This window comes from Bufo bufo, chromosome 8 (genome assembly GCF_905171765.1).
Source record: "Bufo bufo chromosome 8, aBufBuf1.1, whole genome shotgun sequence".
Taxonomy (NCBI): domain Eukaryota; kingdom Metazoa; phylum Chordata; class Amphibia; order Anura; family Bufonidae; genus Bufo; species Bufo bufo.
Window position 1 is genome coordinate 115,531,801 of NC_053396.1, and position 23,507 is coordinate 115,555,307.

The 23,507-nt window shown below is 40.6% G+C and overlaps 1 protein-coding gene across 2 annotated transcripts in view; it reads left to right on the forward strand.

The window, feature by feature from the left end:
- GRIA3 (glutamate ionotropic receptor AMPA type subunit 3) overlaps positions 1-23,507 on the forward strand; it is a 382,312-nt gene that overhangs the window by 313,155 nt on the left and 45,650 nt on the right. For both annotated transcript variants that reach the window (XM_040405082.1, XM_040405083.1), the window contains exons 9-10: positions 4,264-4,371; positions 6,559-6,765. In XM_040405082.1, coding sequence (XP_040261016.1) covers positions 4,264-4,371; positions 6,559-6,765 — 315 coding nt within the window. The remainder of the gene's footprint in view (positions 1-4,263; positions 4,372-6,558; positions 6,766-23,507) is intronic.

Consider the following 23,507-nt stretch of genomic DNA (forward strand, 5'->3'; position numbering starts at 1 on the left):
TAGGCTACATTCAGACTCGCGTTTGGTGCGGATCTGTCATGGATTTGCACAGACGTATCCGTTCAGATAATACAAACGTCTGCATCCGTTCAGAACGTATCCAGTTTTATTATCTTTAACATAGCCAAGACGGATCCATCTTGAACACCATTGAAAGTCAATGGAGGACGGATCCGTTTTCTATTGTGCCAGATTGTGTCATAGAAAACGGATCCATCCCCATTGACTTACATTGTGTGTCAGAATGGATCCGTTTGGCTGTTTCATCAGACAGACACCAAAGTGGAATGGAGACGTAACGAAGGCAAACTGAGGCAAACTGATGCATTCTGAGCGGATCCTTTTCCATTCAGAATGCATTAGGGCAAAACTGATCCAGACCGCTTGTGAGAGCCCTGAACGGATCTCACAAACGGAAAGCCAAAATGCCAGTGTAAAAGTAGCCTTAGGTGCAAAAAAAAAAGTTTGCCGGGAAGCAATGTCTGATGTAGGTTTACTGTTTGTAGTGTCAGTGGCAGATTGTTAACTTAAAGTGGCCCTTGAAAAAAAAGTCTCAAATTGGCATCAAACACATCCAACATAAGTAGGTGGGGTCATAAAAGGTTATCCTTTGCCCCTTAGTGTTTCCAAACAGTAATAGTGTCCATCTTTGTGCCATATACAGTAAAAGTATTCCCTTAGTGCCATCCATACAATAGTGGCCAATTTGAGCCCCTCACACAGAAAGTGTCCTCTTAGTGCACACCACACAGTGATAGTACCCACTCTGAGCCCCCTACACAGTAATAGAGCCCCCTTTGAGCCAACCCCATTGAAACTGAACTCGGCTTCAGTTCCGAGGTACCAGTCGGAACCAAGGCCAAGTTCGGTTTCAAGTTTTAAAGTGGTTTTCCACTTTAAAAATCAATTACCGAAGTTATTTAACAAAGTCACATGCGACTTTATCAATAACTAACTTTGGCTTATTGGAGCCCATGCATTCTAATACGGCATGTAGACGGATCTCCATACAGTATTAATCCGAAGTTATGAACAAAGCGACTTCGAAGCTTGGTTTGCTCATCTCTAGTGGCCACTATGGATGCTACCTTACGTTTAGACCTGAGTCATCCTACTGGGACTTTCCCCTGTATATCCAATGGCCAAATCAACCCTGCAGGGTGCCAGAGTGCTGTGGAATCAGATGATATACCTGTAAAAAGGGCACAGCCTATGAAATGGGGGCATGGCGTTTCTCCTAGAATCCATTTTCAGAAAGTTGGCAAGATTGCATTTATGGTATATCTCATGGATTGCAGTATGCATTTGGAGGTGTGGCTGTCTCCAGCTTAGTCTTGATTTTATATCCTATGGAAGTGCCATAAATGTCAGAGATTAGGAATACCCCTGTTGCAAAGTTTATAAGGAGTTTATTATTTAATCACATTCTGTTATCATGCATATCACAGAACCATACAGGTACCAGTATACCAAGAGGCATAAAGTGTCATTTTAGTTTTGTATAACATTTAACATGCTGTAACCGCCATATAACACAACTTTCACATGTTGACCCCAAAGGATTGCCATAAGAGAATCTTTCAGTTTAGCCACTGCACTCTTACGGACTTGAATGTGGCCACTCACAAAGCAACAAAACAGGGACTCAAACCACAGGGATTGTTGTGGGGCTGAGGCATCTCCTTGGAAAGCAAGTGGCTGCCATATAGGTGCTCGACCCTGACACACAGTAGGTTCAGTTTGTATATTTTTGGGGTGTGGGAGGAAACTGGAGTACACAAAGACTGGAAGAACATAACTCCATACAGATGTCGTCCCTCATCAGGTTCAAACCCAGGAGCCATGAGATAGTTAGTTATTTGCATTGCAGGACATATTGTTCATTAGAGTGCGAAGAACTAGATTTTAGATACATGCTTATTATAAATATAGTGATTTACATTCAGCAGCTGTCTAAATTGTTAGCATGATTAACAGAAAAAATCTATTTCTAAGAGAAAAAATTGGGAAAATATTGTCTGTGTGACTGCGAGAGTACAAAACAAAATATGCATTTCTGCAAACGGATATTCTACACAATGATGCAGGAAAGTACATTGTATAATAATGTGCAGATGTAGTCACAGGAACACCTGGTAATCTTTACCCACAACACAGTACACAGTACACTATTAATTTATTCTATGCCAGGTGGCTCTTAACATATTACCCTGAAAGGAGCGATTATCTATAACGTCATAGAATAAAATTATAAAAAGTACAAATAGGTTAATTTGGTGTTCTCTAATTTAAATGTGTATAAAAGCCTATGGTAAAAAGTTGCTGTTGTTTTAGGCTCTTTTTTTTTTTTCTTTCGTTAATGTATTTGATTTTCATTTGTTAGCAGTGAACTCTTTTCAATGAAAGAACCCCAGGCTTAAAATTAATCTCATTTATCATACATCAGACTCATTTGGTTATTCAAGAATACAGTGACCATTTATGTTATTGAGATAAAAAGCCTTTCATAATGCGTATTTCTTGGGAACAGTTAACAGGCATAGCAAGTAGAGTAATTATGAAAAGTAACAAGATCCATGGTTTTTCTTGCTTTTCGTTTTCTGCATTGTAAATTCATTTTGAAGACACAAAAACAATGAAAGAACACATATGGAATTAAGTAAAACAGAAACGTTTTAAAGGGGTTGTCTCACTTCAGTGAACGGCATTTATCATGTAGACAAAGTTCATACAAGCCACTTAATGTATTGTGATTGTCCATATTGCCTCCTTTGCCGACTTGGGGTACCTCAGCAATAAATATTTATTTAATCACAGTTTCTAATTATTTATTTTCTTCCTCTGTTTGCTAAATAGGTAAATATAAAAAATGTATGAAACTAAGATCTGTATAATTTGTCATTGTCACCACATGACTCCCTTTAAAGCTTGTAGTTGGCTGAGTGATTGTTATTGGCTTTAGGCTCTTTTCATCCTAAAATAGCCTAGCGATGTGTGTATAGTTCAATATTCCTATGTTTGTCATAGAACCATACATCTAATGAATAAGTGCAATGAACTCTGAAAACCATTTTTCACAGCAGCAGAGAACTGCTAGAGACAACCAATACTACCTAGCGTATTTTATGATAATGTTGAGTTTTAACACAAATGGTTTCTTTACTAGACAGTGACAAAAGGATAACGGATCATCAAAAAATATCAAGGGCATTGTATTCCGTATGAGGAAAAAGGTTACACATGCTACAGATTAGTGTTGAGCGCGAATATTCGAGTCACGAATTTTAATCGTGAATATCGCCACTTCGAGAATTCGAGAATATTTAAAATATAGTGCTATATATTCGTATTCACAAATAGTGTTGATCGTGAATATTCTAATCGCTAATTTATTGCGAATTTATTGCGAATTTATTGTGAATATTGGCACTTGGCAACATCCCTAGCAACCAATAGGAAAGTTGCCTACCCCTTAGTGTTAATCGCGAATATTCTAATCGCAAATTTTTACCGCAAATATATTACATTGCCGATTTTGGCAATCAAGAAAATAATGACTGGAGATCACAAATTCTCAAATTTGCGAATTTATGGCAAATATTCGGCCAAATATTCGCGAAATATTTCGACTTCGAATACTGCCTATGCCGCTCATCACTACTACAGATGCAAATGTTTGCACCCCTCCTATTCATCATCATAAATATCATAGTAATCAAGGGCTCATGGACGCAATTGTATTTGGGATCTGTATCACACAGATCCTCAATCTTTATTCAATTCAATTGGTCTATCAAAATACTGTGGCATATACTATGCAAGAATATAACAGTTCAGACCGTAATATGCCACAGTTCTTAGCATAGGTAGTACAGTTGTGACAATATTGTCCTATATAGAATATGAGACCAAAAATCTGAGGTATGCTGCCCCTGTAGGAACAATCTAATAAAACCTAACTTTTAATTAAATATCAAATATCAATAGTCAGTGCAAAAAATGATCTGTGCTAAAAAAAAAAAAGGATGATGCATTCGCGCTATGAACTGCACTAGTTTTCCAGGTGGGCAGTTGCCCTTTGTAAACCTGGAGATTTCCTCTCAACTGCCTATAGCAGAGCCCTATCTCAACACCTAGGGTCAGATTGACCTAATCTGCCTGTCAATAGTCACGGTGGAGATAGGTACCATGTGGCAGTAAAGTGACCGGCTTCCTGTCTCATGTATCCCGTCTACTAACCATATTCTACCGAATGTGTTGCAGGTTGGACACTGGAATGAATATGAACGTTTTGTTCCTATTCCTGATCAACAACCTACAAATGAATCCTCATCTGTGGAAAACAAAACTATTGTAGTTACAACTATTTTGGTAAGATAATATTGCACTGTAAATTGTAAAATGCACAATATTTTTTGTTTGTAATTCTTTGTGAATGATCATCAATTTTAATCCAGGCACACTGCCTTTAAGGGTTGAGAATCCTTCTGTATTAGAGATTGATGGTCCTGTAGTTGAGAGATCTGTACTTTACTGAGGGACGTAGGGGTGGGCCTAACCCCTTGGAGCACCAAATCACCATCACCATTCCTCCTTGGCCACTCACTCCTCTCCTTAAGTGACAAGGCAGGCATCTTCATCCTGCCTGGCCCTGTAATCACATGCATGCCCCAGTGAATGTTTAATCAGTGAAATTAAACCTCAGCATTGTTGAAAGCATACCCAAAAAGCATATGCGCAGATTCGACATTTTCCAACATGTGCTCCAGACACCTCATTAGCATTAAATATTTTTTCTCAAGTCTAAATGTTTTTATTTCTAAGACTTTGTATTGTGCTAGGTAAAATATATGTATTCTAGAATTAACAAGGATTAATTGGGATTAAGGCTAACATCTTTTTAGGCTGTGTTTTCCCACAATTTTTTTTAAACTACAGAAAATGTTCAAATCTAATCTATATAATATCTAGATTCAGGCAGTTACCCTTTTTGAATTTATCTGCTAATGCTTTATTAACCCCTTTGTCACCAGTGAACACATATGTACATCATTGGTCGATAAGTAATGTATGGAACAGAATCATGAACTGAGCCGACTCCATGTTTGGCAAGTGCTGGCTTTGTTATAGTACGATACAGGCCATTTAACCCCTCAGATGGTCAATAGTGACTGAGTCATCTGAGCTATTAGACAAAGAGAATGTGTAATTGCAGGTTCCCAATAGGTCTCTATGGCAGAAGGAAGGCCTCAGGCCTGCCATGGTTTGGCTTTTATTACAACCTGTTTCTGGAAGGGTATAAAAGGATGCTAGTAAAATTGCTATTTACAGCAATACAAAAGTATTGCTGTCAATAGTACAAATAATATATTGTCCTAAGGGGACTAATAATAAAAGTAAAAGTCAGCTGAATAACATTTTTTTAAATGTAAAAATAAATTAAAAACAAAAAAACATTTTTCATATAAAAATACTTAAAAAACATGATTGGTATTGCTGTGTCCTCAAATGTGCAAAAATAAAAAATTTCACATGAATTATCATACATGGTGAAGATCATAAGGAAAACATTCAGTAATGCCTGTATTGTTGTTTTATGGTCAACTTGCCTCCCGAAAAAAATAATCATAAACACAAAAATCAATCAATGAAAGCTACAGCTTTGCCTGAAGAAAAATTAGATTGGGCCTCATGCACACGACCGCGCCATTTTTGTGGGGCAACAGAACGGGGCAACTGATGCAGACAGCACACAGCACCCGCATCTTTTGCGGCCCCAAACAATGTTCGTGTGCATGAGGCCTAAAAATAACAAAGACCGACAGATATAGATTAAATTAGCAACATGGAAAATTAAAAGAAAATCACCGAAAAATCTATTTAACACAAAATTTGATTTAAATAGTGGGTCATTTTCTGATGGCACGTTTCTTTAAATGGACAAAAAGTCAGGAATACGCTTTAGGCAGAATTTATATGTATAGTTTTGATGCTGGTTTTGACACAAATTTCATAGTTAAAGTTCATAGCCAAAGTTTGGAGTGGATCCTATAGGAAGGATCAATCAACTCCTGGCTCAAAAACTGTGTGTGTGAATCCAGCCTTAAAGGTTAATCTCCTAATTTATCAGCTATTTATCACTAGCGTTCCCAATTTCTCAATATCTGACTAAATCAGGAAATATAGCAGATATATATTATATAGACTAGGATGCATTAAGGTTACATACCCTACATAGCCAATTTGTAAAGTCATGTAGGTCATATTTTCAGACAAATGACCCTTGAAGTCAGCTTTTACATAAAAATTATTCAGATCGTTTGTTTCTTTAGACTTTCATGTTTGGGTTGGTAATGTTGTAAATTGCTGTATTGCTTTGAAAAAAGTAGAAGAAGGACATAATGAAAGATCACTCCACTTGGGTATAGATTTATCTAATGATGGTAAGAGTCAGACACTATCTCCTTTCATCTGCAAAACATTAACAAGCACATAATAGCACCTTGTTTCAATAATGTGCTGTGAAATTTGCTTGATCCATCATTTGCTTTATTAAAGGAAAATCCATATGTCATGAAAAAGAAAAATTATGAACAGCTGGATGGCAATGATAAGTATGAAGGATACTGTGTGGACCTGGCAAGTGAGATTGCAAAACATGTTGGGATAAAATACAAACTTTCCATTGTCGAAGATGGCAAATATGGGGCTCGTGACCCAGAAACTAAAATATGGAATGGAATGGTGGGGGAGCTTGTATATGGGGTAGGTATTCACCTATTTTATTAATATTACAGAGGTTATGAGATTACTACATTTTTAAAATTGCACTGTTACACCAGCTCTACTAGTACTGCTTATCATTTGCACCCAAAGATCAATCACTTCACACAGGAAAGAAATCAAGTGTGTCCAACTTGGGCAGTATGGAGTCACAGGGATTTCCACTGATGCCTTCCTACACTGTGTTCAAATCCCATCAAGGATTATCTGTGTTGAGTTGAAATTTTCTCCCTGTATATGTTTGGCTTTTCCTTCATACTGAGACTATATTCGCATGAAATGACCCAAGCATGTGTTTAAAGAGGACCACTCTTGACATGTCTGTTTTAATAGCTACATGTAATAACAGTTCTGGAGCATCTAATCTTGTGACTCTGTGATGTTTAATATAGATTGGAGGCAGGCACTCTACATCTGAAACTACTCAGAACAAATATGACCTAAAAGTATATTTAATAATTATAAGTAAAATATCACAAATAGCGAAGGATGGACCATAAATAAAAAATGAATTGTGGATAAAACAAGATAATGAAAGTTGCATATACCGTAGTACAGTGGCGATATTGTATCGACAGCTGTATGTATGATAAATCTGTGAATATGGTGGATTGGTAATTGTTACCATCCATATAGCTGTAGCAAATCGTCACAGTAAAGTGCCTTCAATTATATGTGATAATATTGGATTACAGGCAATACCTATAAAAGTAACACATTTGAAACATCTTAAAATAATCAGCCAGCTGTCTTACGTATGGAGATAATGTCCCCTTTAAAAATAGTTCACTCGCGACGATAGATGTTCATATTGTATTGAATTTTGCAGGGCTCAGCCTTAGGGTCTATTCACACATCCGCAATTCCATTCCTCATTTTGTGGAAAGGAATTGCGGACAATTGCAGACCCCCACTTCCGGGTCCGCAATTCCGATCCTGAAAAAAATAGAACATGTCCTATTCTTGTCCGCAATAGTGGACAAGAATAGGCATATTCTCTTAGTGCCGGCACTGTGCGGTCCACAAAATGCGGAACGCACGTTGCCGCTGTCCGTGTTTTGCGGATCCGCAGATCCTTGGATCCGCAAAACACACACGGATGTGTGAATGGACCCTTATTAGTAGCAATAGTTGACTTGACATTATTAGTAATAGTGTTATCTCAATGGTCAATAGTATATACTTGCGTCAGCTATTAACATCCTCCATTCGTGGCGTCCCACGCGGCGATTGGTACACTGACCTTTGTTACATCCTATTTTACAGCTGACTCAGCTGATGTAACCTCTACTCCAGACTATTATTCCCCGCAGACCCCAGACCTAGTACCTGACGTCCCACATGGTTTGCTCCGACGGTACTTGGCGTTGCTGGGACTTGGCGTCCCACGTGTTCTAATGTGCCGGTCTCGGACTCATGGGATATCTTGATCACATGGAGAATTCTGGGAGGAGGATGTAATTACCTGTGAAGCGTTTCACAACATTTGGCCTCATGCACACGGCCGTTGTTTTGGTCCGCATCCGAGCTGCAGTTTTGGTGGCTCGGATGCGGACCCATTCACTTCAATGGGGCCGCAAAAGATGTGGACAGCACTCTGTGTGCTGTCCGCATCCGTTGCTCGATTCTGTGGTCTGAAAAAAATATATAACCTGTCCTATTCTGGTCCGCGTTTTGCGGACAAGAATAGGCAGTTATATTAAAGGCTGTCTGTGCCGTTCCGCAAATTGCGGAACACACACGGACGCCATCCGTATTTTGCGGATCCGCAGTTTGCGGACCGCAAAACACACAACTGTCGTTTGCATGAGGCCTTTATTGTAGAGATAGTCTTTTCATATATCCATGGATTTTTAAATAAGGTTAGAGATTGCAGGTATATCTCTGAACACCAGACGCGTTTCGGAGTCTTGACCGACTCCTTCCTAAGTGATTACCTGCGTATCCCCTACCCACTTTTATAGTCCTCTTTATGATCACCATAAAAACACAACTACCAGCGGAGCAAACCACGTGGGACGCCAGGTACCGGGTCTGGGGACTGCGGGGAATAATAGTCGGGAGTATAGGTTACATCGGCTGATTCAGCTGTAAAATAGGACTTAACAAAGGTCAGTGTACCGATCGCCACGTGGGACGCCACGACCGGCAGATGTTAATAACTGACGGCAAGTAAATACTTTTGACCATTGAGAGACAACACTGTTACTAATAAGGTCAAGTGAACTATTGCTGCTAATAAGGCTGAGCCCTGCAAAATTCTATGGATACAATATGAACATCTAAATGTATTCAATCTGTTGAATTAATCAACAGCTCTACAAGTATCATCGAGAGTGAACTATTTTTTAAGGGGACATTATCTCCATACGTAAGACAGCTGGCTGATTATTTTAGGATGTTTAAAATGTGTCACTTTTATAGGTATTGCCTGTAATCCAATATTATCACATATAATTGAAGGCACTTTACTGTGACGATTTGCTACAGCTATATGGATGCCAACAATTAATATCAATCCACCATATTCACAGATTTACCATAAATACAGCTGTCGATACAATATCGCCACTGTACTATATGCAACTTTCATTATCTTGTTTTATCCACAATTTATTTAAAAATTTAAATTTATGGTTCATCCTTCGCTATTTATGATATTTTACTTATCATTATTAAATATACTTTTAGGTCATATTTGTTCTGAGTGGTTTCAGATGTAGAGTGCCTGCCTCCAATCTATATTAAACTTTGTCTATATTTTGATGGGGTGAGTCAAATTGGCAGGAACACCATATCCGTGACAGCAAGTGGGTGAGCCTTTATATTTGTTTTCTTTTTTTTTTTTTTACTCTATGTTGTGCCATTCCTTCATTAATTCTACTAGAAGTTATGAATAAATTGCTAGCAGCCTTCAGTAAAGGTATAGAGGGGGTGGTAAACAGTTGTGGGGGTGTCCCCTCCAACTGGTTAAGATCCCTTTGTACCCTTTAACCCCATAATTTTCATCTCATAATATAAAGCGATCAAAAAACCTATATATACCCCAAAATAGTATCAACAAAACTAAGTACCTTATCCCGTAGTTTCCAAAATGGGCTCCATTTTTTTAGTTTCTACTGAAGGGGTGCATCAGGGGGTTTTCAAATGTGACATGGTGTCTAAAAACCAGTCCAGCACAATATGTCCTCCAAAAACCATATGGCACTCCTTTCCTTCTGTGCCCTGTTGTGTTAACCCTTTCTGTGTTGCATAAAAATTGATTAATATGAAAAATCTGTCAATAAAAAATGACATTTTGAAATTTCAGTTTTCCTTTAATTCTTATGGAACACCTAAAGGGTTTACAAACTTTGTAAAATCAATTTTTAATAACCTGAGGGTTGTAGTTTCTAATATGGGGGCATTTATGTGTGCTTTCTATTATGTAAGCCCCACAAAGAGACTTTATAACTGAACTGGTCTTTAAAAAGTGGGTTTTGGAAATTTTCTTAAAAGTTTTAAGAATTGCTTCTAAAATTCTAAGCCTTCTAATGTCAAGAAAAAATAAAATGACATCTACAAAATGATGCAAACATAAAGTAGACATATGGAAAATATAAACTAATACCTATTTTATGAGGTATCACTATCTGTTTTAAAAGTTTTTTGAAAATTATGAATTTTTGCAAATTTTTGGTAAATTTTGGAATTTTTAATAAATAAAGGTGAAATATATCGACTCAAATTAATAACTGTCAGTTTTTGTCATACATGGTGAAGTTTCAGTCTATCTGCAGACTGTCACTTTCTGTTTTAAATCACGTTGTTGCTGTTTTGAGGGCTCAGGTGAAGCCCTTATCCCTGAAATCCTGATGGCTAATAAACACTCATTATAGGTATATTCTTATCAAGCTGATAAGAATATGGCTTAAATTAAAGCTTATGAGCTGTCAGGAATTCAGTAATAAGGGCTTCACAAGAGCAATCAAAACAGCAACATGATGAGACTCAGAGTTAGGCCGAATGCACACGGCCGTGTTCCGCAGCCGAGAGCGGTCCGTTGTATGGCGGGCTGGATTCCTGTTCAGAGCAGGAGCGCACGGCGTCATTGGTTGCTATGACGCCGTGCGATTCATGCCGCCGCTGCTGTACAGTAATACACTCGTATCTGCAGACTGAAACCTCACCCTGTAGCATAAAAACAACTGCTACAGGATTTTAGATTTTTGACAGTGAGGAGTACATTGTAGGTTAGGAAATGCTACCCTGGCTTTCTGGGGAAAATATATGCAAATTAGAACATCTTACATCTGGTGGCATCAGAAAGGCATAGCTTTAATTTCCATTTGGAAGGAAAGCTAATGTGAATATCCTTCCCATAAATATAATGATATGTAAATTAGTTTTCCTTCCAAAAGGAAAAGAAAGATAAGTCTCTCTGATGCCAACAGATATAAGATGTGCTACTTTGGATATATTCTTCCCAAAAACCCAGAGGAGCATTACCTGGCCTACAACACTCCTCATGTGTACTCTTGTGCTCTCCATAAGGAGATATAGTACTCCCCTGAAACCCAACCAAGCCCTCTCAGGAAGCTAAGCTAATTATCTTTGCTCAGCTGTGATAAAAAAATAAAATAAAAAATGTGTGCTGGTATAAGGGCTCTTTCACACTTGCGTTCTTTTCTTCCGGCATAGAGTTCCGTCGTCGGGGCTCTATGCCGGAAGAATCCTGATCAGTTTTATCCTAATGCATTCTGAATGGAGAGAAATCCGTTCAGGATGCATCAGGATGTCTTCAGTTCCGGACTGGAACGTTTTTTGGCCGGAGAAAATACCGCAGCATGCTGCGCTTTTTGCTCCGGCCAAAAATCCTGAACACTTGCCGCAAGGCGGGATCCGGAATTAATGCCCATTGGAAGGCATTAATCCGGATCCGGCCTTAAGCTAAACGTCGTTTAGGCGCATTGCCGGATCCGACGTTTAGCTTTTTCTGAATAGTTACGATGGCTGCCAGGACGCTAAAGTCCTGGCAGCCATGGTAAGGTGTAGTGGGGAGCGGGGGAGCAGTATACTTACCGTCCGTGCGGCTCCCCGGGCGCTCCAGAGTGACGTCAGGGCGCCCCACGCTCATGGATGACGTGTCGCATGGATCACGTCATCCATGCGCATGGGGCGCTCTGACGTCATTCTGGAGCGCCCCGGGAGCCGCACGGACTGTAAGTATACTGCTCCCCAGCTCCCCACTACTACTATGGCAGCCAGGACGTTATTAAAGTCCTGGCTGCCATAGTAACACTGAACGCATTTTGAAGACGGTTCCGTCTTCAAATGCTTTCAGTTCACTTGCGTTTTTCCGGATCCGGCGTGTAATTCCGGCAAATGCAGTACACGCCGGATCCGGACAACGCAAGTGTAAAAGGGCCCTAAGACAATTAATTTTCTTTTTCTTTTGGAAGGAGGACTGCTTGGCATGTATCTTTACTTGAGGAGAGTTATGCAGAGACACTTAGGCTGCGTTCACACGGGCGAGATTTCCGCGCGGGTGCAATGCGGTAGGTGAACGCATTGCACCCGCACTGAATCTGGACCCATTCATTTCAATGGGGCTGTTCAGATGAGCGATGATTTTCACGCATCACTTATGCGTTGCGTGAAAATCGCAGCATGCTCTATATTCTGCGTTTTTCACGCAACGCAGGCCCCATAGAAGTGAATGGGGTTGCGTGAAAATCGCATGCATCCGCAAGCAAGTGCGGATGCGGTGCGATTTTCACGCACGGTTGCTAGGTGACAGTCTATACACTGTATTATTTTCCCTTATAACATGGTTATAAGGGAAAATAATAGCATTCCGAATACAGAATGCATAGTAGGTGATCAATTGAGGGTTAAAAAATAAAAAAAATTAACTCACCTTCTCCTCTTGTTCGCGTAGTTCTCCCGGTCTTCAGTTCTTTAAAAAGATGAACTATGGGCTAAAGGACCTTTGGTGACGTCAGATCACATGCTCCAATCACATGGTACATCACCGCGGTGATGGACCATGTCATTGGAGCATGTGATCTGACGTCACCAAAGGTCCTTTAGCCCATAGTTCATCTTTTTAAAGAACTGAAGACCGGGAGAACTACGCGAACAAGAGGAGAAGGTGAGTTAATTTTTTTTATTTTTTAGCCCTCAATTGATCACCTACTATGCATTCTGTATTCGGAATGCTATTATTTTCCCTTATAACCATGTTATAAGGGAAAATAATAACATCTACACAACACCGAACCCAAACCTGAACTTCTGTGAAGAAGTTCGGGTCTGGGTACCACAGTCGGTTTTTTATCACGCGCGTGCAAAACACATTGCACACGCGCGATAAAAACTGAACATCGGAACGCAATCGCAGTCAAAACTGACTGCAATTGCATTCCTACTCGCGCGGGTTTGCCGCAACACACCGGGACGCATCCGGAACTAATCCGGACACGCTCGTGTGAACCCAGCCTTAGTCTTCCTTCCTTTTAGAAGGAGAACTGGTTTATATGTCTTTTTTCTAGAATCTGCCTCCTCTCTCCCAAAATGAATTTCAAGAACATCTGGTTTCTTATATTCATTTTTTTTTTTTTATAAATTCTGAATAAATTCCAAATTGATTTGCTCATCTCTAACATATAGGTATATCATTTTTCTATGCCAATTGATTGGTATTTCTGTGTATACAATAAGCTACATACTTTACTTCTTGTTTTTATGTTGCAACATTGTAGAAATTAGCACAGCCATAGTGATGCATCTTTATAGTGACAATTAGTAGGTGGACAGCTGGGGCATGTTGATTTTCTTTGCACACCTGTTGTCTGAATACAGTTTTCTTTTTAATACAGTCTAGGTAGTTGGTAGTTTACTGTAAAGCATTGCAGCAATATCCATATGGACTTATTTTTCAGGGAATTTTTGATTTTTTAAGCAGTGTGTGGGGTAGTGAAGAAAATGAGTCATTGTTTTATATGGCAAGATGTTATGTTTCTTAGAGGACATATTCATATGATTCAGTCTGAAGAGGTAGTGCATGTTTTAAAGCCTTCAGTAATAGTTCACTTGGATCTATCTTTAAAGGGGTTGCCATAGTTCAGCAAATGGCATTTATCATGCAAAGTTAATACACGACACTTATTGTGATTGTCCATATTGCCTCCTTTGCTGGCTTGATTAATTTTCCCATCGCATTATACACTGTTCATTTTCAGGGGATAAGACCACCCTGTATTTCAGCAGTAGTGGCTGTGCTTCCATACTATAGGAAAAAGCGCCGGCCTTTCTGGTGGCCAGGACCATGGGATCATACATAAGCATGCATATGCAGCAGCCCCTGTCCCGGCCACCTTGTGTCTGCTCTGCAGCAGTGGCCGCAATCCCTGGAAACGAGCAGTGTATAATGTGATAGAAAAATGAATTAAGATATGCACCCAAGCTGATACACAAAAATAAAGGTGTTACAGCAAATATTCCTCTAAGCTAAATAAATTCTTGCTCACAAGAGAAAGTGAGCAAGAAAAATTTATTAAGCCAGCAAAGGAGGCAATATGTATTAACCCCTTCACAACTGCCATACGGCTATATACACTGCTCAAAAAAATAAAGGGAACACAAAAATAACACATCCTAGATCTGAGTTAATTAAATATTCTTCTGAAATACTTTGTTCTTTACATAGTTGAATGTGCTGACAACAAAATCATACAAAAATTAAAAGATAGAAATCTAATTTTTCAACCCATGGAGGTCTGGATTTGGAGTCACACTCAAAATTAAAGTGGAAAAACACACTACAGGCTTATCCAACTTTGATGTAATGTCCTTAAAACAAGTCAAAATGAGACTCAGTAGTGTGTGTGGCCTCCACGTGCCTGTATGACCTCCCTACAACGCCTGTACATGCTCCTGATGAGGTGGTGGACGGTCTCCTGAGGGATCTCCTCCCAGACCTGGACTAAAGCATCTGCCAACTCCTGGACAGTCTGTGGTGCAACATGACGTTGGTGGATAGAGCGAGACATGATGTCCCAGATGTGCTCAATTGGATTCAGGTCTGGGGAACGGGCGGGCCAGTCCATAGCATCAATGCCTTCGTCTTGCAGGAACTGCTGACACACTACAGCCACATGAGGTCTAGCATTGTCTTGCATTAGGAGGAACCCAGGGCCAACCGCACCAGCATATGGTCTCACAAGGGGTCTGAGGATCTCATCTCGGTACCTAATGGCAGTCAGGCTACCTCTGGCGAGCACATGGAGGGCTGTGCGGCCCTCCAAAGAAATGCCACCCCACACCAATACTGACCCAATGCCAAACCGGTCATGCTGGATGATGTTGCAGGCAGCAGAACGTTCTCCACAGCCTCTCCAGACTGTGTCACGTCTGTCACATGTGCTCAGTGTGAACCTGCTTTCATCTGTGAAGAGCACAGGGCGCCAGTGGCAAATTTGCCAATCTTGGTGTTCTCTGGCAAATGCCAAACGTCCTGCACGGTTTTGGGCTGTAAACACAACCCCCACCTGTGGATATCGGGCCCTCATATCACCCTCATAGAGTCTGTTTCTGACTGAGCAGACACATGCACATTTGTGGCCTGCTGGAGGTCATTTTGCAGGGCTCTGGCAGTGCTCCTCCTGTTCCTCCTTGCACAAAGGCAGAGGTAGCGGTCCTGCTGCTTGGTTGTTGCCCTCCTACAGCCTCCTCCACGTCTCCTGATGTACTGGCCTGTCTCCTGGTAGCGCCTCCATGCTCTGGACACTACGCTGACAGACACAGAAAACCTTCTTTCCACAGCTCGCATTGATGTGCCATCCTGGATAAGCTGCACTACCTGAGCCACTTGTGTGGGTTGTAGACTCCGTCTCATGCTACCACTAGAGTGAAAGCACCACCAGCATTCAAAAGTGACCAAAACATCAGCCAGGAAGCATAGGAACTGAGAAGTGGTCTGTGGTTACCACCTGCAGAACCACTCCTTTATTGGGGGTGTCTTGCTAATTGCCTATAATTTCCACCTGTTGTCTATCCCATTTGCACAACAGCATGTGAAATTGATTGTCACTCAGCTAGAATGTATATAAACATTATGGCACCTCTTTAATCCAAGCGCTGCAAAGCGCATGAATTAAAGCTTCTGCCCCTGCACTGCTGCTGTCACGGACAGCATACAGTCCAGTAATGCCGGCAAGGGACCAATCAGTGTGGTCCCTTGTTGGTGATCACTCTAATTGGTCAGTCTATGCAGACTAACCAATCAGTGCTCGGCAGTGTTAAAATGCCGGTTTCAGGCTCTGATCTGCACTCTGCAGATCAGAGCCTGAAATCAGGTACCATATCCTCCGTGCCCCCAATCTGTGCCCCCAATATGTGAGACCCCTGCCAGGATCTATGCCCCCTTCTGTGCGCCCTGCCTCCAGCTTTGCCGGCCGTGCACTGTGTATGTGCTGGCAACTGTGCACGCCTGCCCCCATCCATGGCCTCTGCCTCCATACATGTGTCACCTTCCCAGCCCTTATCTGCGCCACCTTGTGCGGTGACCCTGCTGTATCTGATGGCGACAGCTCTGTTCCACTACAGCGCCGAAACACGCGCGCTACACTGCGGTTATGTCATTGTTCATTGTGCCATTATATGACCTGGGCTCCTGATGAAGCGTGAGAGGTTTCTCCACGCAGAAACGCATGGAGCGCATGATGTTTGAATGAGCGTATGTTATCTAAACTGAGTCCACGCTAGTTAGGGCAAATGGCAGTTGCCTGTAACACTGCCAGATATCTATCTGCAGTGCAGATGGCATTTACATATGACATGGCCATATGTCTATCTATGGTGTTTTTCAGCTGCTCCCTAACACCCAGATGTATGGATAGGCACTGGGAAGTGACATTAAAGGGAACCTGTCACCTGGATTTTGGGTATAGAGCTTAGGACATGGGTTGCTAGATGGCCGCTAGCACATCCGCAATACCCAGTCCCCATAGCTCTGTGTGCTTTTATTGTGTAAAAAAACCGATTTGATACATATGCAAATTAACATAAGAGTCATATCTTACTTGTGTGACCAGAGAAGAGTCATATTTTCAAGCTCTGACTCATCTGAGGTTAATTTGCATATGCATCAAATCGTTTTTTTTTACACAATAAAAGCACACAGAGCTATGGGGACTGGGTATTGCGGATGTGCTAGTGGCCATCTAGCAACCCATGTCCACAGCTCTATACACAAAATCCAGGTGACAGGTTCCCTTTAAGAGTGGGCTTGCTGTGCACTTAGCATATTTACCTGCAGTGGCCTTTCCATCTAATCTGTGGATATGTTACAAATTCAGAGATACAAATTAGGTGAATGTATCCAATGATAGGACACCACAGATCACCAATCAGGATACTATTGAAGTGTATGACAATTATCTGAATCCCTCTGCACATGCAAGGTGTCCTGTTAGCCTGCTTTAGACTGTAGAGGGTGTCTTTAGCTCCTACCATATTTTATAAAAGATCTTTATTAAAAGTTTATTATTTTTGTTTAAACGTTCATTCCGGCTGAGAATTCATGATTCTATTTTGAATGTATATTACTTTATTTTGATTTGCAGTGTGTTATTAGTGAAATATATGACTCAAATTTATGACTATCATGAAGTACAATGTGTCACGAGAAAACAATCTCAGAATGGCATGGATAAGTAAAAACGTTCCAAAGTTATTACCACATAAAGTGACACATGTCAGATTTGCAAAATTAGACGTGGTCACGGGGGAATCAATGACCCTTGGTCATGAAAGGGTTGACTTTCTCTACATGATAAATGTCATTTGCTGAAGTGAGACAACCCCTTTAAAGTTGTATACAAATCTATCTTGAGCATGTCTTACACTATAAAGCAATATAGACACTAGCATTAATTTGATATCATTTAGTCTATCAATGTAGTAATATATTGCAAGGAATAAATGGTAAACGAATCCCAAGTGATCCATATTTTATGCCACATATCAGCTCTGAGAATGCACACACACACTTTTTTATTTCTTTTGCGATATAGGTTTATTATTATTGTTATCTGCTTAGCATCTAATTGCTGTTAACTTGCAGTCTTTAGATCTGTAGACTTTTGATGGATATCTTATTTTTGAGGCAGGAACACAGTGAGAACAAAGTTCTAACAAATATTTTGGGTCATTTTGTAAATTAAAATATGAGCTCTTTGGTTACCAAAAACCACTACATTGGCTTCTTGCCTAACTGGCAACTTGAACCTACAATACAAAACAGTTAATCAGTGTTATGATAATATACTGTTTCATTTGAGGTGTCAACTGCTATAGGCCACTCTGTTAGCTAGTTTGGCTGAGCAGGGCTACATATCCTCTTCAGTGGTGCTTATTTAAGTAAAAACTCACAAATTTAAGATAGGTAATCTAAACCATATAACTCGTATAACGCTTTCAGTGATTCAATAAAGACAGTAATTAATTATGAATTCTCATATTGTATACAATGAATATGATAGATAGATAGATAGATAGATAGAAAACTTAGGGGTGACTTAGCTCTCTGGGGTTGCCATCTTCTCAGTTTAGATGGTTAGCACACCTCAAGGAGCCAGTCCTTCACTAGATTTGGGTGCAAACTGGCCACAATCAGCTTACATATCATAACAGTGTACTTTCCACAGTAATCAATGTACATTTCTCAAAACAAATCCAAGACTGTCTGGCCGCTAATTACACAGTAGTTCTCCTTAACTACCATGGCCGGGGTCTACCATCCGGTATCCCCAAACACATCACAGTTCAAACCATACATCTGGTTCTGTGGCTACCACAGGCCTCAACACTGCCAGTCTCATCTCCAATCTGGGAGCAGTGTTCGAAAAGCTCAGCCCATACTTATAGGAGCTATTCACCTGGCTGCTATCTAAGCCTCATTATCCCCTAGTTGCCCAAAGAACAGAGGAAAAAACTAATTGTCTGTGATGGGAAAAAGTTGGTGAACCTTTAGGACTAGCAGATACTTTGAAGGTGAAATTAGAGTCAGGTTTTATCAGTCAATAGGATGACAATCATGTGTGAGTGGGCAACCTGGTAATTTAAAGAACAAGAGGCTTTCAAAGTTTGATCCTCACAACAAATGTTTATGGAAATGTATCATGGCATAAACAAAGGAGATTTCTGGGAACCTCAGAAGAAGAGTTCTTGATGCTCATCAGGCTGGAAAGGTTACAAAGCAATCTATAAAGAATTTGGACTCCACCAATCCAGTCAGACATATTGTGTACAAATGGAGGTAATTCAATAGCATTATTACCCTCCCCAAGAGTTGTCAACCAACAAGGATAAAGCCAAGGTCGCAAAGGAACCTAAGGTAAACTCTTAGCAACTAATGCTTTTCTCACATTAGCTAATGTTAATTTTCATGAGTCAACCATCAGAAGGACACTGAACAACAATAGTTTGTATGGCAGGATTGCAAGGAGAAAGCCGCTGGTCTCAAAAAGAACATTGCTGCCCATCTGCAGTTTGCTAAAGGTCACCTAGACAAGTCATGATATTGGATCATTTTCCTCAATAAATACATGTCTAATATACAAATCTAAGCTGTCAAATATTTTTTTTACTTATTTGTTTGATTTCATTAATGTTATCTGTTTTTAGGACTTGTGTGAAAATCTGATGTAGTTTTAGCTCAAATGTATGCAGAAGTATAGAAAATTCTGAAGGGTTCACAAACCTAAAGCATACATAGAAAGAATAGATCTAGAGATAGATAGATAGATAGATAGATAGATAGATAGATAGATAGATAACTGATTTTAATCACATCTATATATCCTTTAAGCAATATAGTCACACTCATAATAATGCATCATGGATATTATTTGAAGTCTAATTGAGAAATAAGTGCTAGCTGAACATTAAGAAAATAGGATTCTAGGAAACAATTCCAGATATGTTTCAGAAATAAGAACCTCATAGGCTCATAAATATCTATAGAATGTCATTATTAGAATCTGTGCGATTGCACTCAGTAATTTCCTTCATTTACCTCCTTTTCTCTAAATTGCATGATCTGTAGTATTATCACAGCTTGACCAAAAATTGACCTACAGAGAAAACAGCCTTTTAGTTAAACAGCAAATTAAGTTTTGCTTGAAATTGTCTTTTAAAGGGAACCTGTCACCAGTTTTATGGTGTCCTAACTAAGGGCAACATAAATAAGTGACTGATTGTCTTAGCAAAATGCTGGGTCACTTTCTTTAATTGACCCAGTCAATCTGCCAACATCTTGTATTGAAAAGCTCCAGCTGATAATGATAAGTCCTGAATATTAATGAGCTCCTGACTCTCCCCGCCCACCTGCTGCTGAATGACAGTTTTTTTCCATATGAATCAGCAGCAGGTGGGCAGGGGAGTGGCTATAGCTCTGAATTAAGTATACGCTAGACTCAATGACATCACGCTGGACTCAAATCAGCTCATTAGCATGCGGCATGTGGCATCTGTGTGTGCATATTATGAGGTAACCATCTGTCACACCAGTAAGTGAATACATCTAAGGTACTTTTTAGTAGTTAATGATTGTATATAATTAGTTAGATTATAATCAAATATCCATATGACAGGTTCCCTTTAGGTCCTTCAGAGGTCACTAGTGTTGATCGAGCACCATAGTACTCGGGTGCTCACGAGCTCGGGCCAAACATATCAGGATGCTCGGGTGCTCTACCGTGCACCCGAGTATAATGGAAAATAATGGGATTACCCGAGCATTAAACCAGGCACCCCTTGCTCTGAAGAGGGGAGGGTGCCTGGTTCATAGGAAATAGTCAGAAATTGATGTAAACTCTAGTAATAAGAGAGCATGCTCGGCCGAATACTTGTTCGGCTCGAGCATCGCTATGCTCGGCACATGGTACTCGACCGAGTACCACATGTGCTCGAGCGCCATGCTCGAGTCTCCTTCCTGCACGTTACGCTGCTGCTAAGCAGCTAATAAAAGGGCAGGTAAGTACTGCCATCACTGTAATGCCAGTAGCCATGTTGGCTGCTGGCATTACAGTGATTGACTGGCCGGAACACGTCATTGGGTGCTATATAGCACCCGATGATGCGGGTTCAGCTCATTGCGAGTCAGGGAGTGCTGCGGTTAGGAAAGGACAGATAGTGTAGGGAGTGTGATCGCAATATATTCGATAAAAAAACATTTCAAAGACTCAAAAGTCCTTTTAAGGACTATTGTGTGTGGTGGCAGCAATTTAATTGTGCAAAGTTGTACTCAAAACTTTTCGAAATATCGATTATTTTGCTATATAGAAGGTGTGTGCAGTGACTTGTGACATCTGTGCAGCAATACCTTCTGTATGTCAGGGGCAGAGATAGGAAGAATATTAGTCAAAATAATATTTTTTTTCCCATAATCCACATTTTTGCTGTCAACGGTGTAATCCGTGAATTGTGTGATCTGCGCTTCAATACATTGTGTGGTTGTCAGGCCCAGATATAGGAAAACATTATAATACAGAAAACACTATTTTTGTTCCCATAATCTATCCACACTTTTGCTGTCAATGGTACAACACGTGAATTGTGTGAACTGCGCTTCAATACATTGTGTGGTTGTCAGGCCTAGATATAGGGAAAAAATTATAATACAGAAAACAATTTTTCTCCCATAATCTATCCACATTTTTGCTGTCAACTGTGTAATCCGTGAATTGGATGATCTGCGCTTTACTACATTGTGTGGTTGTTAGGTCCAGATATAGGGAAAAAATGATAATACAGAAAACACCATTTTTTTTGGTGACAGGTTGACCCAGATAAAAATGAACAAGGCCTGGATTGACCCTGACTTCTCAACTCCACCAGAGGAGAGCTGAGCTAATGATGAACATAAAGGCAATTTCAATCTATCATTTATGATGTACTCAATCTACTGTAGTGTATTCCCATGCAGCTTTTCCACCACAAAAAGAGTACATGGTTGAATCTTGTTTTCTCCTCCTCCTCATCCAAATTGTCTATATTCCCTCCACTCTAATTTTTTTTAATAGGGTCAGCTTAACTGCAGGCCCTCAATTCAAATTTTTTATAGGGTCAGTTCAGCAGCAGGCCCTCACCCCTAATGTTTTAGAGGGTCAGCTCAGCAGCAGGCACTCGCATATAATGTTTTAGAGCATCAGCTCAGCAGCAGGCCCTCGTCCATAATATTTTAGAGGGTCAGTTCAGCAGCAGGCCCTCGCTCATTATGTTTTAGAGAGTCAGCACAGCAGCAGGCCATTGCATATAATGTTTTACAGGGTCAGCTCAGCAGCAGGCCCTCGCCCCTAATGTTTTAGAGGGTCAGCTCAGCAGCAGGCCCTCGCTCATAATGTTTTAGAGAGTCAGCTCAGCAGCAGGCCATTGCATATAATGTTTTACAGGGTCAGCTCACCAGCAGGCCCTCGCCCCTAATGTTTTACAGGGTCAGCTCACCAGCAGGCCCTCGCCCCTAATGTTTTAGAGGGTCAGCTCAGCAGCAGGCCCACAACTCAATGTGAATGAGGCCCTCCTTTATGTGATATACAGGTTGTATCGGAATGCCTTTTCATTGTAATTTTTGGCAGGACTTGCACTTTATATACAAGTAAATATATAGGAAAGAATGTTTTCAATCAATTTTTCCTATAAAATCGATTTGTTACTTTGGTTTTGTGCGTAAAACCTTAATTAGATTGTAAGCCTGGTGATCATTTTAAGGCCTTTTAAGCTGCATCAGCAGCAGCATGGTGATACAAATGAGTGGCAAGGTGACATACTGTGGAGATGGCAGTATAAGGAGGCCACATAGTGACACAATGACAGAGTCTGGATAAAAGACTGAGGCCACAGATTGTTTAGAAAGATGCAGATGGAAACAATCTGTGGAGCTGTATCACGGTCACCTGCAGATTAATGCAGATCAGGGCCGTAGCTATAGGGGAAGCAGGGGAAGCTGCAGCTTTGGGGCCCTGACCCAGAAGGGGCCCATCCAAGAGGAGGAGGACTAAAGGATTTGTTCAGGGCCCCATCAACAGTATTACACAATGAAATTATATACAGTGTCATTATAGACAGTGTATAAAACTGATGGAACAGCTGCCGTCCCTGGTCTGAGAGCGATCTTTACTAGCCACAGGAATGGGGGAGGCATGAAAGGAAGGGGTTGCTATAAAATTACTGCGGGATGGAGCCCCATTCAAAAAATGGCTGTGGGGCCCAGTCAATTCTAGCTACGCCATTGATGCAGCACACAAATGCAAGTTGTGTTTATCGATTACAAAACCTTAATTAAATTGTGAGCCTGGTGATCAGTTTAAGGCCTTTTAAGCAGCAGCAGCATGGTGATAAAAATGAGTGGCAAAGTGAGATGGTGTGGATATGGCAGCATGAGGAGGCCACATAGTGGCACAATGACTGAGTCTGGATAAAAGACTAAGGCCACAGATTGCTTAGAAAGATGCAGATGGAAACAATCTGTCGAGCTGTTAATGCAGATTAATGCAGCCATCAAATTCAAGTTAGGTTTGTCGGTTCCACCTCAGCTCACCAGCAGGCCCGCACCTAAAATCTTCTATTGGTTCAGCTCACCTGCAGGCCCGCGACTTAAATCTTTTACAGTGTCAGCTCACATACAGGCCCGCAACTCATGCTGCCTTGCTTTGAAGTAGTAGCTGTTTATCAGGCTCCCT